General features: G+C 36.5%; 1 protein-coding gene across 5 annotated transcripts in view; it reads right to left on the reverse strand.

The window, feature by feature from the left end:
* LOC136030079 (uncharacterized) overlaps positions 1-18,814 on the reverse strand; it is a 142,793-nt gene that overhangs the window by 49,496 nt on the left and 74,483 nt on the right. For all 5 annotated transcript variants that reach the window (XM_065708761.1, XM_065708752.1, XM_065708768.1 and 2 more), the window contains exon 4: positions 12,846-12,908. In XM_065708761.1, coding sequence (XP_065564833.1) covers positions 12,846-12,908 — 63 coding nt within the window. The remainder of the gene's footprint in view (positions 1-12,845; positions 12,909-18,814) is intronic.

Below are 18,814 nucleotides of genomic sequence, written 5' to 3' on the forward strand. Positions count from 1 at the left end.
AACATAATAAGCCAATTTTTTTTATATATATCTACTGGTACCAGAATTCCGTGTTTTGAGCTTCAGTTACTATTGAGCCGTATCATCCCTTACTTACAATTCGTTACCAAGAACTGTTCGATATCACGGGACAAAATAGCAAAATAAAAAAAAGAAGTAGCCTTCATAATAATCATTATACCCATATACGTTATAGTTATTTATTTAATTTCCGTTCATTAGGGTTCCATTTATTCATCGATGCTGATTTTTGGTAGTTTTATCCTTGGTCGATTATTTGATTTTATTCCTTGCTAATTTTTGGCTTAAATGAGTTCTTTTACTTTTCTTTGAAAAACTTATTTTGTGAAACATGTTTTTTTTTTATCAGTGCTAGAAAAGACATACTTTTGAAAAGATACACCATACTGGGAAATCTAAAGAACCCCCTCAAAATGCGATCAAAAAGCCCAAAATGTTCATTGTAAGAAAATATTATAAGAAACTACACTGTACTGTAAAGGTAAAACCCCACTTCCCGTATACAAGAAACGACTTAAGGTTGAACTTCTAACATAAATAGATTATCTAATGGTTGCTTCTCCAATCCCCTAGCGGCCGCGTTTTTTAGTATATGTTGAAGATCCCGTGATATACATGTAGAGAAATCCCTGGTGGTATCTTTATTCTAGGTTTATTGAAAGCTTAAGACAAATAGAGAAAATGTGACAGTACAGAAAAAGTATATCGTTTCGAGTATTAATAAAAAAAAACTTTTTCCCCAAAATAAAATTTCGAAGAAAAGTAAAAAGTAAAAAGGCAATTAAATCAAAAATGACCAAGAAATAAAATAAAATAATATATCAAGGGTAAATTACCAAAAATCAGCGTCGATAAAAAAATGAAACCTAAAACAAACAGAAATCACAATAAATAACCAAGTCATAACTTAAAACGAGCAGAAATTGACATGAGTAGGGCTCAAAGGCTCTATGCCTTACCAAGACCAGAACATAAAATTGCAGTTTACTGAATATTAAAACCAAGTGAAAATACCGTCAGACTCTGAAAGAAGTTTGCTTATGTTATCAATGTTAATCGAAAGTTCAAGACAAATAAAGAAAATCTGATAATAAAGAAAAAGTCGAAAAAGAAATGTTTGGAAAGAAATAATGTGTGTGCTTCAATTAAAAAAAAAAAAAAAAAAAAAAAAAAAAAAAAAAAAAAAAAAAAAAAAAAAAAAAAAAAGGTTTGAGAGGAATGTTATGAAAATGAAAAAGTAAAACATGGTTTTTAATTTCTAGAAGGTGTTCACCTTCTAGAGAAGGTGAACACCTTCTCTAGAAGGTGTTGGAATTCACCAAAAAAAAATTGAGAATAAGGAAAAGCTATGTCTTTTTGAGTGTTAATTAAAAAAATTCACCCAGTAAATTTTTCAAAGAAAGGTAAAGAACGATATTAAACCAATAATGAGCGAAAACAAACCAAGAGTAAACTATCAAAAATAAGCATCGATAAATAAATGAAACCCAAAACGAACAAAAATTACAATAGATAACAGAGTTAAATTTAAAATGAGCAGAAAATAACATGAGTAGGGCGCAAAACCATTATGCTATTCCAAGGCCGAAATATAATTTGCACTTTACTGAATATTAAAACAAAGTGAAAATACGGCAAAACTCTAGAGGGGTTTATGTCCTAAGAGGAATTCCCCTTTGATCAATCCAAAAATAATAAGAAACCGGAAAATAGTTTATATTTAAAACAAAGTGAAAATATTGTCAAACTCTAAAAGCTCTAGATGAGTTTATGTCCTGAGGACGCTTAGCAAAAAAAATACAACAGTGAAGTTGTACCATATTGGGAAATCTAAAGCACTTACACCCCCCCCTCCCAAAAAAATAACACGATAAAAAGCCAAAAATATTTATTGTAGGAAATTATGATAAGAAAACTACCCTGTACCGCAAATGGTAAAACCCCATTTTACCTACAAATAAAACGACTTGAGGTTGAACTTCTAACACAAGTGGATTATCTAATAGTAGCACCTCGAATCCCGTAGCGACCATGTTTTCTAGTATATGTAGAGGTCCCTAGCTATGCATGTAGAGAAATCCCTGGTTGTATCTTTATTCTAGATTCATCAAATCCTAAGACAAATAAACAAAATGTGACAATACAGAAAAAGTATGTCTTTTCGAGTATTGATTAAAAAAAACTTTTTTCACAAAATAAAATTTCAAAGAAAAGTATAAGAAGGCCATTAAATCAAAAATGACCAAGAAATAAAATAAAACAATATATCAAGGGCAAATTACCAAAAATCAGCGTCGATAAATAAATGAAACCCAAAACGAACAGAAATTAAAATAAATAACCAAGTCAAAACTCAAAACCAGCAGAAATCAACATGAGTAAGACTCAAAGGCTCTATACCTTCCCAAGGCCAGAATATGAAATTGTTGCTTACTGCATATTAAAACCAAGTGAAAATGTGGTCAACTCTAAAACTATAAAAGAAGTTTGGAGTATATCCTTGCTCTATGTTTATCGAAAGTTCAGGACAAATAAAGATAACGTGATAATAAAGAAAAAGAAAAGTCTTTTCTTTTATACAGTAAATGGGGTTTTACGTTTTGCAGTGCAGTCCAGTTTTCATATCATATTTGTTTTCAATGAATATTTTTGGCTTTTTTATCGCATTTTTGGGGGGCCTTTAGATTTCCCAAGATAGTGTAGCTTTACTGTCACATTTTTTTTTTGCTAAGCGTAATTTTTTTTCATGCATCTAAGACTAGACGATAATCTTTTCTTCTTTCTCCAAAGTTTGTTTTCTGACACGCGAACATTTCAGAATACACTCGAAAAGACATCCTTTTTGTACTATCTCATTTTTTTATTTGTCTTAAACTTTCGATAAACATAGAGTAAAGGAATTCACCAAACTTCTTTTAAAGTTTTGAAGTTTGACCATAATTTCACTTGGGTTTTTAATACAAACCTCTTTTTCTGATTTCTTGTTATTTTTAGAAATGATCAAACTCAGATCATGGGATTTCGTCTTAGGACATAAACCCTTCTACAGTTTTAGAGTTTGACTATATTTTCACTTTGTTATAATATTCGGTAAACTGCAATTTTATGTTATAGCCCTGGGAAGGCATAGAGCTTTTGAGTCGTAATGCGGTGTGATCCCGCTCAGTCCGAAGGGGTCTCTGACCGGCTCGCAACCACTGGGGGGGGGGGAAGTCCGGTCTGTGCCCAGACTCTCTTGGAGGGATCTGGGTTTCGACTAAGCGACAAGGGGGGCTAAAATGGCCTTTTTAATGACATGAGTATTTCTTTTTTTTTCTTTTCTTTTAAGGAATTAAGAGATTAATTTATGATTTTTCAGAATAAGTCTATAATTTTCTATCGGTCTGTCGGTCCCGGTTTTGCTACTTTAGGCACTTCCAGGTGAGCTAGGACGATGAAATTTGGCTGGCGTATCAGGAACCGGACCAGATTAAATTAGAAATAGTCGTTTTCCCGATTTGACCATCTGGAGGGGGGGGGAGTGCGGGCCCCGCTAATTTGGAAAAAATAGAAAAATTTCTAACTTACGAACGGTTGATTAGATCACAATGAAATTTGATGTTTGGAAGGATATCGTGTCTCAGAGCTGTTATTTTAAATGCCGACTGGATCTGGTGATATTGGGGGTTGGGGGGGGGGGTTGGGAGTTGGAAACCTAAAATCTTGGAAAACACTTAGAGTGGAGGGATCGGGATGAAACTTGGTGGGAAAAATAATCACAAGTCCTAGATACATGATTGACATAACCGGAACGGATCCGCTCTCTTTGGGGCAGTTGGGGGGGGGGGGGTAATTCTGAAAAATTAGAAAAAATGAGGTATTTTTAACTTACGAACGGGTGACCGAATCTCTATGAAATTTGATATTTAGAAGGATATCGTATCTCAGAGCTCTTATTTTAAATCCGACCGGATCTGGTGACATTTGGGGGGGGGGGGGATTTGGGAGGGGGAAACCTAAAATCTTGGAAAACACTTAGAGTGGAGGGATCGGGAGGAAACTTGGTGGGAAAAATAAGCACAAGTCCTAGATACATGATTGACATAAACGGAACGGATCCGTTCTCTTTGGTGTAGTTGGGGGGGGGGGGGTTAATCCTGAAAAATTAGAAAAAATGAGGTATTTTTAACTTACGAACGGGTGATCGGATCTCAATGAAATTTGATGTTTAGAAGGATATCGTGTCTCAGACCTTCTATTTTAAATCCCGAACAGATCTGGTGACATTGGAGGGGGGAGTTGGGAGGGGAAAACCTGAAACTTCGAAAACACTTAGAGTGGAGGGATCGGGATGAAACTTGGTGGGAAAAAATCAGCACAAGTCCTAGATACATGATTGACATAATCGGAACGGATCCGCTCTTTTTGGGGTAGTTGGGGGGGGGGGGTAATTCTGAAAAACTAGAAAAAAGAGGTATTTTTAACTTACGAACGGGTGATCGAATCTCAAATAAATTTGATATTTAGAAGGATATCGTGTCTCAGAGCTCTTATTTTTAATACCGAACAGATCTGGTGACATTGGGGGGAGAGTAGGGAGGGGGAAACCTAGTACTTGGAAAACGCTTAGAGTGGAGGGATCGGGATGAAACTTGGTGGAAAAAATAAGCACAAGTCCTAGATACATGATTGACATAACCGGAACGGATCCACTCTCTTTGGGGTAGTTGGGGGGAGTTGGTTCTGAAAAATTAGAAAAAATGAGGTATTTTTAACTTACGAACCGGTTATCGGATCTAAATGAAATTTGATATTTAGAAGGATATCGTAACTCAGAGCTCTTATTTTAAATCCCGACCGGATCTGGTGACAAGGCGGGGGGGTTGGGGGTTGGGAGGGGGAAACCTAAAACTTGGAAAACACTTAGAGTGGAGGGATTAGGATGAAACTTGGTGGGAAAAATAAGCACAAGTCCTAGATACATGATTGACATAACCGGAACGGATCCGCTCTCTTTGGGGTTGTTGGGGGGGGGGGGTCAATTCTGAAAAATTAGACAAAATGAGGTATTTTTAACTTGCGAACGGGTGATCGGATCTGAATGAACTTTGATATTTAGAAGGATATCGTGTCTCAAAGCTCTTATTTTAAGTCCCGACCGGATCTGGTGACATTGGGGGGAGTTTGGGGTGGGGGAACCTAAAATCATGGAAAACGCTTAGATTGGAGGGATCGGGAAGAAACTTGGTGGGAAAAATAAGCAGAAGTCTTAGATTTACGTGATTTACATAATTGGAACGGATCCGCTCTATTGGGGGGAGAGGTTAATTTTGAAAAAATAGAAAAAATGACATATTTTTAACTTACGAAGGAGTGATCGTATCTTCATGAAACTTCATATTTAGAAGGACATCGTGACTCAGATTTTTATTTTAAATCTCAACCGGATCCAGCGTAATTGGGGGGGGGGGTTAGTTGAGGGGAACCGGAAGTCTTAGAAAATACTTAAAGCGGTGAGATCAGGATGAAACTGGATGGGAAGAATAAAAACCTCTCTAAGAGACGTAACTGACATAATCGGACCGGATCTGCTCTCTCTGGTGGAGATGGGGGGGGGGGTTAATTTTCAAAATTGTGGTATTTGTAACTTACTAAAGGGTGACCATCTTAATGAAATTTGATATTTAGAAGAGTCTTGCGCTTTAAAGCTCTAATTTTAAATTCCGACCAGATCCTGTGACATTGGGGGAGTTGGAGGGGGAAACCGGAATTCTTGGAAAACGTGAAAATTGGGGTATTTTTATTTTACGAGTAGGTGATCGGATCTTTATGAAATTTGATATTTAGAAGGAATCCATTCTCAGAGCTCTTATTTCAAATCCCGACCAGATCTTTTGACATTGGGGGGAGTTGGAGGGGAAAATCTTGGAAAACACTTGGAGTGGAGGAATCGGGATGAAGCTTGGTTGATAGAATAAGCAAATGTCCTTGATACGTGATTGACGGAACCGTACTGGATTCGCTCTCCTTGGGGGAGTTGGGGGGAGGGGTTCAGTGATTTAGCGAGTTTGGTGCTTCTGGACGTGCTAGGACGATGAAAATCGGTAGGCGTGTCAGGGAGCTGCACAAATTGACTTGATAAAGTGGTTTTCCCAGATTCGACCATCTGGGGGGCTAAAGGGAGAGGAAAAATTAGAAAAAATTAGGTATTTATAACATATGAGTGGGTGATCCGATCTTAATGAATTTTGATATTTAGAAGGACATCGTGACTCAGAGCTCTTATTTTAAATCCTGACCAGCATTAAAACTCTTATTTTCCTTTTAAATCAATCTATTGATTCATAGAATTTTGCTAGAGCTCATACAATATGATCTCTTGGCTCTTAGCTCTTCTTGCCTCGTCACAAGTGTCATATGAGCTCTATGCTCTTGTTTTATCAAGTGTTTCATTTTTTCTTTCTTAATTCATGTAACTTGAATTTTAAGTTTTTTTAATTTCATGTTCTTAATATTTTTATTTTATGTATAAATGATAAATTTTCGTAAATATTTTTATTTGACTATTGTAGTATTGGGTCAAACTTGAAGTAAATTTTCAGTCTTGGTGCTAACGATTTTTACTGTTTGTCCTTTATACTGGGACCAGACTTTTCTTCCTTTGAAAAATACCGTAGAGGAGGCCCCTGTAGGTCTGAAAGTGTTAATAAAAGTATATGAGTTATTCCAAAAATAATAAAAAAAATTCAACTTTTGTGGAAACTGTTCTCACTGCTACCTGCTTTATACCGGGACCACGCCTATCCTTCTTTTAAAACCACTATTATCATAGGATTAGCTGAAAATAACCGGACACTGAAAAGCATTGCGGTTGCATGCATAAAATCGAAAATGTTATGTTGGGAGTGAAAAAAGATGTTTATTCTAAGTTGAAAAATGGAGTTTTGGGTGGTAACATTAAAAAAAGAATTCGTTCTAAACTGATGTAATAAAGAATTTTGAAAAGTATTGCTTGGTGGTATGCATAAAGTCGAAAAGTAAAGTTGGGAGTGAAAAAAAATATATGTACTCCAAGTCCAGAAAACAGGTTGCGGAGGAAAAATTAAGCAAAGAACTTGTTCTAAAATGATATAATATAGCCTTTTGAAAAGTATTGCTTGGTGGTATGTATGAAGTCAAAAAGTAATGTTGGGAGTGAAAAAAGATATATGTACTCCGAGCTGAAAAAACGGGGTCTGAGAATAATACTGAGAAAAAATTTCTTCTGAAATAACATAATAAAGCCTTTTGAAAAGTCTTGTTTGGTGTTAGGGTATGTGTAAAGTCGAATAGTAATGTTGGGACTGAAAAAAGATACGTGTTCTTCAAGTTGAAAAAATGGGAATTTGATAAGAATATTAAGAAAAAAAAATTGTTCTGAAGTTATAAAATAAAGCCTTTTTACAAGTATTGTTAGATGTTGGGGTATACATAAAGTCGAAAAAAATGTTGGGACTAAAAAAATGATATGTACTCCAAGTTGAAAATTCAGGTTTTGGAAGAATAAGATTTGAGGTCAAACTCCTAACATAAGTGGATTATTTAATGGTAGTGCCTCGATTCCCGTAGCGACCGTGTTTTCTAGTATATGTTAAGATCCCGAGCTATAAATGTAGAAAAATCCCTGGTCGTGTCTTTATTCTATGGTTATCAAAAGCTTAAGACAAATAAAAAAAATGTGACAATACAGAAAAAGTATGTCTTTTCGAGTATTAATTTAAAGAAAACTTTTCCACAAAATAAAATTTTCAAACAAAAGTAAAAGAACTCAACATTATCTCAAATTATTTAAAGTTTAAGACAAATAAAGAAAATGCGACAATGATGACAAAAGAATATTTTTCGAGCACTAATTAAAAAAGAAACTTTCCAAAAAATAAGTTTTTCAAAGAAAAGTAAAGAACTCCATTAAACCAAAATGAGCCAAAACTAAAATCAAATAATCTGCCGAGAAATAAATCAAATAAACTACCAAAAATCAGCATCAATAAATAAAGGAAACCCAAAACGAACAGAAATCACAATAAATAACCAAGTCAAAACTCAAAACGAGTAGAAATTAACATAAGTGGGGCTCAAAAACTCTATGTCTTTCCAAGGCCAGAACATAAAATTTGCAGTTTATTGAATATTAAATAAAGTTAAAATACGGTCAAACTCTAAAACTCTACAAGGGTTTATGTCCTAAGACGACATTCCAAAATCTGAGACAGATCAGTTCCAAAAAAATAAGAAATCGAAAAAAGGTTTATACTAAAAGAAACTGAAAATACGGTCAAACTCTAAATCTCGAAGAGAATTTTGGCGTATAACCTTACTCCATGTTTACCGAAAGTTTAAGACAAAAAAAAAAAGAAAAAAAAAATGATAGTACGAATAAGGTATGTCTTTTCGAGTATATTATGAAATGTTTGCGTGTCAGAAAACAAACTTTGGAGAAAGAAGAAATATATTATCGTCTAGTCTTAGCTACATGAAAAAAATAACACTTAGCAAGAAAAAATACGACAGTGAAGCTACACTATATTGGGAAATCTAAATGCCCCCACTCCTAAAATGCGATGAAAGAGTCAAAACTGTTCATATAGTACAAAATATAAAACCTTGTTTCCCCTATAAAAAATGACTTGAGGTTGAACTTCTAACATACGTGGATACATTAAGAACATATTTTCCATGTTATTTTGTTTGTGGAAGTTTGAATGCTACGCAAGTGGGCCTAGAAGTAGGTTAAAGGTCAGACACCGCCTAGACTTTCCCTCAGAGAACCACATATGTTTGCATGACAAAAAGTTGAGAAATATCGTAGTAGAGCTGTTGGCCGTATGAACTCATGGCTGCAGCCGCTAAAAAAGGAACTGTTCCATAGGATTTGCAACAGGAAAGAAGGAATCGCACCACGTTTTGTATAGGATCTGCGATAGAAAAAAAAGGAAAGGCACGTTCTGAATAGGATTTTCCGCAGGAAGTACCTACCAAAAAGAAATCGCACCAAGTTCTCCATAGGATTAACTGCGGGAAGAGCCTACCAAAAAGGAATGGTAGGTTCTGAATATCCTGATGTGTACGGGAACCGTTATAACTAACCCTACTCGTATGTTTTATTATGAACCATCAAAAGTAAGAATATATTTTATTGTCAGCAAATACTGCTTCTCAACTAGAATGATTGAGATGTACGGAGGATGGCCACAACTTTATAATAATATATACGGTATGACAAGAATGTCGTGTCGTGTCAAGCTATCAAAATCATCTGAAGAGATTGGCGTTGTTTATACTATAAAACCATTAGCTTCGAATGCACGTCAAACCAAGTTTTATATAGAGAAGGTCGGGGTTGAACCAGACACTCTAAGTTACTCAGATACCATTTGGTGAAAAAATTCTGCATAAATTGGTAAGAGTGCCATCTAGCCTTCATGGTCAATGGAAACTTCATTTGCAAACAGTTTCCGACATGCTTCCTTACCTTGCAGTAGCTAGTCACAACAACTACACGAAGTTGTCGAGGATCTACCATAGCAGATGAACAGCCTTGAACATACAAGCCCAACACTTTTGAAAAACTCCAATCTTTTGAAAAAGGCTTATATGTCACGAGAAGATCGGACATACTTTTAGCCGCTTTATCTCAGATTTGGTCATAGAATAAGAACTGATGAGAAAGCTGAAAATGGCAACAGGATTGACTTAGAGGTATAGAAATGACGGAATTAGAGAGAATTCAGTGGTTCATGGGACGTCCAGCGTGTGCTCATGTTAATCTTTTGATGTAAGAACTGACCGATGTTTCGCATGATACAAAAATAAACACAAAGAATCTAGTATTTCAAGGCACCTGAGGGACTGCAAATACATAGAAATAGCCATTGACTTTGTCGAGTAGTCGTTTCCTTTCTAGGGTGATGTGCTATCGCTTCAAAGCCTTGCTGCTGGCAAGACTGCCGCAGAAAACGCGAGCGCCGACAATGCAGTGTAAGTCAGGAAGAATATTTTTGATGGAATGGCTGGAAAATCTCTGAAGAAATCCACTGTTTAGACCCTTCATTTCTGTTTCAATGTCTTCTAACTGGATCCAAAAACATGAATATGGGCGAAGAATCTTCACTTAAATATGAAGATTGGCCTTATCCTGCGTCACTATTTGAGGATTCTGGCAAGTTCCGAAAGCCAAATAAATCAGAGCTAGCAAAAACTATCAAAAGACTATCAGAAATTAATACTATTGGGGTGAAACATGGTCTGAATGGCACCTACGTCTTAGACGGGGGCGCTTTGCTCCGTGGGTGAAGAAAGAAACATATTCAAAGATCTTAGACTGATACTAGAACCAAATTTTGAGCAAACATCCAGACTCCATTATTTGTCTTTGATGGCTACAACATTGCTGCTTCGACAAAAGATATGACTCATCTTAAGTACTGTTTACTCCAGAAATAAGACTTTTGAAATAAGACTTGTACTTTCTGATTATCTACGAGGCAAAGGTCTGAGAACCATCCAAGCTAAAGGGGATGCTGACTCTCTTATTTTACGTACAGCGGTTGAGTGTTCGAAGACTTTGAACACTTTAGTTATTGGTGATGATACCGACTTGTTGGTGTTGTTACTTTATTACAGTATTCTTGAGCACAAGAAGGTTTACCTGCACAGTGAGCCTAAGCCAACCACTTCAGGTGTAACCACTTCAGGTGTAACTTGGGACATCGAATCCATTGTTACGAAGATTGCAACTGAAACTTGCAAACTGCTTCCTTTTGCTCACGCAATTCTCGGCTGCGACACAACTTCCCATCTACATGAACTTGGCAAAGGGATTGCACTTAAACGGCTGAGACAACGAATAGTTTACCGAAAATGATTCAACGTTTTCTAGAACTGATGCTTCGAAAGAAGAGATTAAAGCTACAGGAGAGGTTGCATTTTCTATATTGTACGATGGAAAATCTACTGACAATCTTGACAGTTACGTACACCGAGACTTTCAGCAGAAAGTAGCAACGTGTACAACTTTCGTCCATCTCCAAGATCTACATTCTACTTCAGCGGCAGCTAAATTTCACTGTTTCCAAACCTTCAAGTACAAGATTGGATTGGGCTTCAGAGCCCTGCCCTTGATCCAGAGAACTGGGGATGGAGACTTAAACAGGGCATGCTGCACCCTATTCTCACAGATCTTTCACCGGCACCCAAAATAAGTCTCACCGTTGTGAAGCATGGTTGTAATGGATCCTGTAATTGTGATTGGTGCTGCTTTAACTGAAATTGCATCGAATGCGACATTGCTTGCAAATCTTGCATAGGAACTAGTCGCTCCAATGCTCGGGTCCAAAGCGAATATGTGACTAATTAAATATAATCAAATAGACATGTGATTAATTAAATAAATGTGATGAATCCCCAAGCCTTTTTTAATTTAAAATTATCTATGATTTCTTGCTCAAATTAAAACCAATGATTTTGCTAGTTGTGAGAAGTTGCTTATTGGATTCTAGGAATTAGGGGTGGTCACGTTTAGGGTTGAAAGGGGAGGAGGGGTTGTAAATTGACATTGAAGACTTCTTTTCTGCGTTAGCAGTCCAGTTTTTTCTGTATGGATTCAATTGCGTAATGTTAACTCTCAGACCTGTATCAGCGCTTGGTTTATGGGCGGGAGGAGGAAAACTGGACATGAGCGTTCAAAACAAAATAGTGCATATTCGTAATAACGTCCCAGATTTACTTATTACCGACTTTCTAAACGTGCAAACTAAGTTGCGTTAAAAAAGTCTTCGTTTTAGAAGAAAAGACGAAATCTGTCAATTTCACCTCGTCCAATTTAGGCTGATTTTTTTATATGTTGCAGAAAATATTTGTTCGGGCTCAAATGGTACCAAAACCAAGCTACTGCAATTTATTTGAGGTTAAACCTACGATTGACTGTTGGTCTACTAATGTTAGAAATGTAGCATTGGCTTCTAAACTATTTTTTATCTAAAGTCATACAATCCAAGTGCGTTTGATTTGTGATAATAGCCAAATCTAAGGACCCTAGGGATGTGGACCGCTCATAGTGTGTGGTCTGTATCCTTTATATTCTACATATAAAGAAACGGCACTCGAGTTTTGTTCAAATTCCACTTGAAACATATCATTTGGAAAAAGTCGAGACTTGATTCTATAACATCTTTTAAAACACTCTCGGGGCCTACAGGACGTACTTCTATACGTCTTTTATCTAAAGAGATTAACAATGGTAACTTTCTTCAACTCCGCACGAAATTCGGCTCCAAATTCAGTTGATTCGTGAATTAACACCTCTTCTAGAAAATATGAACATAAGAAGGAGAGGTAGAAGGATTGAGATCCCTGTTTCTTGAGACTGAAAATTAAAATGGGAAAAATTCCAAATGAAGGCCCAAAAAGTTTTTTTTTTCAAATTTTATCTCCCCTCCCTCCCTCCGGAGACCGAAGACTAATCTAAGTTAATCTAGCATCATTTAACAAGCAGTTGGGGCTGTAAACATTGTCTCTTAACAAATGGCGATTCTTTGACCTATCGCTCAAAGTAATTTAGACTGGTGTTCTTGTACCGGATTCTTGAGTAAATGATCCATACATAAGATCAAATGCAAGTGCAAAATCAATCAGAGACTCGAATTTAATTGGAATTTAACATTTCACTCTCATTTGGTAATGGAAGGGCTTGGTGAATTTCTGTATAATTTTTTATTTGCGTGCCATGTCGCATTACAACAAGATAATAACATATTATCAGGAGGCGGCTGTATAATGACTAATAAAAGATTTTAAAAGTTACTTACCAAAAAACCAAACCGGTTCTTGCGCCAGCCAAAGCAAATCATTAGGATACCAGTGATGATAAACTAAAAAAGATGGAAATTAATGCTCCAGGGGCTTAGGAAATCCATTCAAAAAATCGAAGGGAATATGATCTATCAAAGTATAATTAAGCATCAAAACTATGAATATTTTACTTTCAGTTTAACCAGATTTTGTGCAATACAAGGAAAATGTATTTATAATCGGGCTACATTTTAAGTCGGCTTTTCACCGCCCTAAAAAAAGCTTGTCAGCTATAATTCTTTAAACAAGGGCCCGGTGTGTTGCCAACCCCCTTCCAAAACATTGGAGGAGGTAGATGCCAAAAAGAGGGTATTTTAGTATCCAAATGGTCTAAATCTCCACGAGCCTTAAAATGAAGAAAGGAAGGTGAGTGGATGGGGTGGAGAAGTTAGATGAGAATTAACCACTCATCTCCCTTCATGCTAAGCCTGAAAAAGGGTGGTTTGGGGTGATGCCACACTTCTTATTGCAAAAAATCTTCCTGACATTTATTTTAAAGCTTCATTTAACTAAACCAATCTGCTTCATATTTTATTGAGTTATAAGCAATGATGTGTAAATGGGCATCAACTATTATAAAGTAGGTAATGTTGTAGGTAATGTTGAGCAGGAGGCCTTCAATACATTGGGGTGGAGGAGGAGCATGTGTAACTCTGTTGGTCTCAGGTGGCTTGGTTTTGCAGCAAGTTATTAGTAGCAACACTGTAACAGTAATAATTATGAGTAGGCCTTTACAGGTCTAGGAGCCTTTGGGGGATTGCTACCAGATATTCATTGCAAGCTTAATTAATTATAACTAAATCTTATCTATTAGACGGGGAATTTTTTAGGCAGATGTCTCAAAAGTCCACTTTAGACTTTTGATGGGCTGCTTCCTCATCAACGCCCCGCTCTTTACGCTAAAGTTTTTTACTGTTTTAAAAAGAAGAGTTGAGAGAAAGAGTCAAACTTTAGCGTAAAGAGCGGGGCGTTGATGAGGAAGCAGCCCCTTTCATATACGAAGTAATTTCTGTTCGTTTTAAGTTTTAATGTCGCTCCTTACTTTCAGTTGAAAAAACTTTTTTTTTATTTAATTACATTCATAGACTTACCGGCAAAGGGACGGAAAAGGCAGAAAGGGGAATACAGAGCCTCTTCAGGAACTTTCCTGGACGTGGGGAGGATTCCCACCAGGAGCTGTGTTATCGCGATTTTAAATAGTAATATTTCTCTTTTTCCTCTTTAAATAAAATATTTCAATGCATTGAAACAGATACATACAATATATTTAACCATCAGGGAACCTATTGTATAGGTCACGATGGCTTAAGCACTAAGGTAGATTTAAAGCCGCGTATAATTACAGTCGATATGAATAATAAAGCGCTTTACCGTCCACCCAAAATTGTGCACTAAAATACTATTTGAAACTTATTCAGTAGAATTACTGTTCATCAAACATATTGACTAAATCTTCAATTTTTTTAAAATAAGAATTTCTATTTATCTTCAATTTTCTTGATTATGACTTGGATTTTGACTCCATGCCATTGAAATCGAGTTAAAACGAACAAAAAAAAACAAACAAAACAAAAAAAAAAAAAAATATGTCACTTAAAAGCACCTCAGACCGTATTTGGAATTAGAAGTTCTGTTAGAATCATGGAGTTTAACTCCATGTTATTCAAATTAAGTTTGGAAAAGGAAGCTCTATCAATTTGAAATTAGCTTGGTTTTGACTTGCAGTTTGACTCCATTTTAATTAAAATTAAATTAAAAATAACAACATCACAAAACTAGTCAGGTTTTACAAATAAGACGTGCATAGTGTCTTTTGATTTACTCAGTTACACATTTCATTCCAGAAAATACTCTCAGCAAAATTTTGATATCTTGAGCTACTGGAAGATCCCTAGAAGCTCATAGCTGAAAGACGACCAAGACTAAACATGGCCACCTTTTCTGCTATCAAACAAACAGTAACAAATATTACCACATTACAGCCAAAAGCAACATTAAACCCTAAAACAAGCAGAATTTATTCCATATAGTAGGAGAGCTACTCCCTCTGCACCCCTCCCCAGCTTGGTCATAGAAAATTCGGAGGATGCTCATTTGATCGGAAGTTGAGTTCCAGTGGCTTTTATAAAAGTCAAAAGTGATTGCGGAGAAACCAGCCCTCGTCTTATAAGCTTTTTTACATCTAGTTCTTCTGTAGCCCCTTGTGGCATCTGATCATAATTTCGAGGCATCCACTTTGTTTAGAATGACTGAAATTATCAATAAGCATGCGTCCAAGAATAACTTAACCCTTAGAGCCCCTGGGATAAGGGCCGTAAATTATGTGGACTGTCAATTCTTAGCAGAAGAATTTATAGTGAAAAAAGGAGGGAGTTCAGTGGCGTGAAACTTTCGGAGACCATTTTCTTGGTCAAAAACATTATCATATTTTTTGTTTGGAAAGGAGTAATAAATTTGAAACTCAAGAGCCATAAGTCCTTGGGTGGATGGGACTAATGCACAAAAAGTTATTTAAAGAATTGGTCCCTTCGAAAACTAGTCCCTCTTTTTACAAAAATCGCCGAATTCCTTCTATTGGCCAGAAACTTCCATAAAACCTTGGGCTAAAGCAACCCCAGTATACCCAGCACATAAGGCAAATAAAACAAATATTGTTTTCCCTCAAAATACAGCCCGAAAATGGCCAGAAAATCAAAAAAGAAATTTTTTCCTACCCACTTTAAATGGAAGGGAAAATGTTAGAAAATTAGGAGGAAACTCGTTATATTAGAAATCGAGAGTTCTGGTGTCCTTTTTAGAGGCCGAAATTTACTGGAGGGCTACTAGAGGGCCTATAACATTGAATCCAAATTTTGGAACATATATTTTCTTTAAATTTCAGAATGCCTAATAAGTATGCCTTTGGGTTTGATACTACTCCCACTGCCCAGTTTTAAATCTTTATCTTACGCTGCTATGATAAATCAACTCCCAAAAGAACGGAAAAAGAATTAAAATATACAAATTAATATACCACACTACATAATCTGTCAATATTTTGGAATATTGATAGTATATTCCAAAATTCCCTCTTTTTTTGTTTATTGATTTATATGTCATAATTTTTCTGTGGCTACCCAATTTTACATGTGGGGGAGAGGTTTCCACTGGGGGTTATTTTCCAGGATAAGGGGATTTTCATGAAGGATTTTCCGTGGGGAATATGCTTAGCACCTTAAAAAAAAAAATTGTGTTTCCGCGAGCTAACACAAGATCTGCTAGCTTTATTTGTTAATGAGTTTGTCAAGCAAATCAAAATTATCTGTTCTTTATTCAAGAGTAATTTTTATTATTTAGATTCTTCTGAACACTAAATATAAAGACACTATGTTCATCGAGGTCCTCAAAACCGATCCCCAATATCTTAAGAGTGGCAAAGGGTATTAACCTTACACTTTCAGGACCCCTATTGTAACCACCACTGTGGCTGCAACTGCGACTACTTGTGGTTTCGACTATGACTACTTGGGACCACTTGCAAGTGTGACTACTTGCAACTCGACTACCTCTACTTGAGATTTGTACTGTGTCTACCATGTTCATACAGGTTATCAAAAGGGTATACCTGCAATCAGGCACGTACGCAGAAATTTTTTTCGGGAGGGGGGGGGGCAAAAAATTCGAAACAGCAGGTATAAAGTAACACTTTTTTTATTTAGTAATGCAAAAAGCACGTATATCGGAAAATACAGATTAAATTTAACCTGTAGTATTGTAGCGGATGGGGGGAAGAAGACTGAAGACTTAAAAGTACGTTTTAGGCTCTGGTTATGTTCATAGCGATTTAGAACCAGTGATTAGTCTATTATATCCCACTGAAAGGGAAATTTTAGGGTTAACAGTGCCATATGGGTGCTGTGGGGGGTAGTTCTTCTGTTGCAATAACATAGATTTTAATGGAAAAATGATATTTTCCAAAATTTATCCATTTAAATCTGTACTTTATCCTGAAAAGGGGAGATAAACGCCCTAATATCAAAAACAATTCTATTTTGCTGTGGAAAACAAACTCTTTACAAAAAAAAATAACAGTGCAATTGCTAATTACTTCAAAGAGGGCAAAATGTTAGACAGAAAATGGGTTAATAATTGGGCAGTGACTTGACCGGATAATTGCATGCTGTAAAATTTACCAAAAAAGGCTTCACACATGTATCCAGATTCTTAATAAATGTCCTGGTTTTGCCAGGAATCCCAAGAAACCATGGGGAAATTAAACATTTCACAAAATTTCGGGGGGAGGGGCCGAAGGCCCCCCCCCTGCGTACGTGCCAGTCTACAATATTCTAGGAGCGACTATTGGTAGCAACTTTTCACCTTCAGGACCATTATTGCTACTACTACCATGGCTGCAACTCAGACTAATTGCGACGGTGACTATGATTACTTGGGACTGCTTGTAAGTGCGACTGCTTTTCACTGTGGCTGCGAAATTTAGTGAATACGATTGCTTGTGACTGCGACAACAAATACTTGTGATTGCAGCTGTAACACTGTACAACTGTTCGCGACTGAGACTATTAGCGACTGTCATAATTAGCGCCCATGATTACCTCCGACTATGACTACTTGCGACTTCGAGTACTTAAGCCTAAGAATACTTGCGACTGAGACTGTGATCCCGATAACTTGCAGCTACGACTGTGGCTAAAGGGGACTGTGACTACTTGCAACTACAAATACGACTACTTTCAGCTGCAAGTGTGGCAACTTGCAACGAGTGTGACGGCATCCTGCTTGTCAGAATGACGTAGTGCATCCAGGTTGCCGAAAAGGTCTTATTTGCATCAATACCGCGAATTATTAAAGTTACTAGATTTTCAATTTCATTGAAAATTGAGGGGAATGTTGCACTAAATCCAAAGACTGTAGGTGCATCCAAGTTGTCAAAAGGGCGTATCTGAGCGTATTTGTATGTTTTTCACGAGCTGCCACGGGCATTTAGTTGAAACTATTGAGGAATACAAAGGTGGATTTAAACAAAATCAAACGATACTATATGCATCCAGGCTGTTGAAACGGCATATTGTTCAATATTTCATGAGCACTTAGAGAAGGACATCAAGTTGAAACATTCTGAAACATTCAGAGATTGTTGACGGGGGTGTTGAAAATTTCAGGAAATGTCGAATGGAATGTTGAACTAAACCAAAAGACACTATATGCATTCTGGTTATATCTCATCTTTAGGTCTGCAATATCTCAGAGGTTGAGTTGAAACTTCCAGGGAGTGTTTGGGAGGATATTGGGCCGTACCCAGTATTTTTTCGGGGACGTGGGGGGGCAAAAAAACTTAAATACACAACAACAAATGTTTATATTCATTTCTCTTACGTTCAAACACCCCAACCCACCACTCCTGTATACGGCCTTGATGCATGGTGATTCACCTTATATCTATCATTCATTTTATTTTCATTAATTTTTACCAGTCATCTTGATTATTATCGTAGTTATTTCTTATTTGTCGTCACTGTTTTGAAAATCGCAAGCACACTGATCAAGGAACACATCGTTTTCAATAAAACGCGAATGGTACAATAGCCTTTAAACTTATTTGGAAAAAGGAGGGGGGTAGTTAGTGGAGGAAAGATACGGAAAAAATGATGAAACCTCGGGGAAATACAACATATTTTTTCTCACTATAATGTTCAGAAAAATCAGTTTAATCTTAAAAAAAAAAATCCCCTCGAATCTCCCTTGCACAATAATCCCAAATTCGCCCTTGAAGGGTGAAAATGAGGGGGGGGGTCAGTTTTTGTGTTTATAAATATTTTGGAGTTTAAATAGTCGTTTCCTATCAAATCAAGCATGCCGACTCCAAATCTGAATTCAGGTTTTTTATTTTCCGTACCCTAATGCCCATTCTCACCCATAAAGGGCGGAG

The sequence above is a fragment of the Artemia franciscana genome, chromosome 1, assembly GCF_032884065.1.
Source record: "Artemia franciscana chromosome 1, ASM3288406v1, whole genome shotgun sequence".
NCBI lineage: Eukaryota > Metazoa > Arthropoda > Branchiopoda > Anostraca > Artemiidae > Artemia > Artemia franciscana.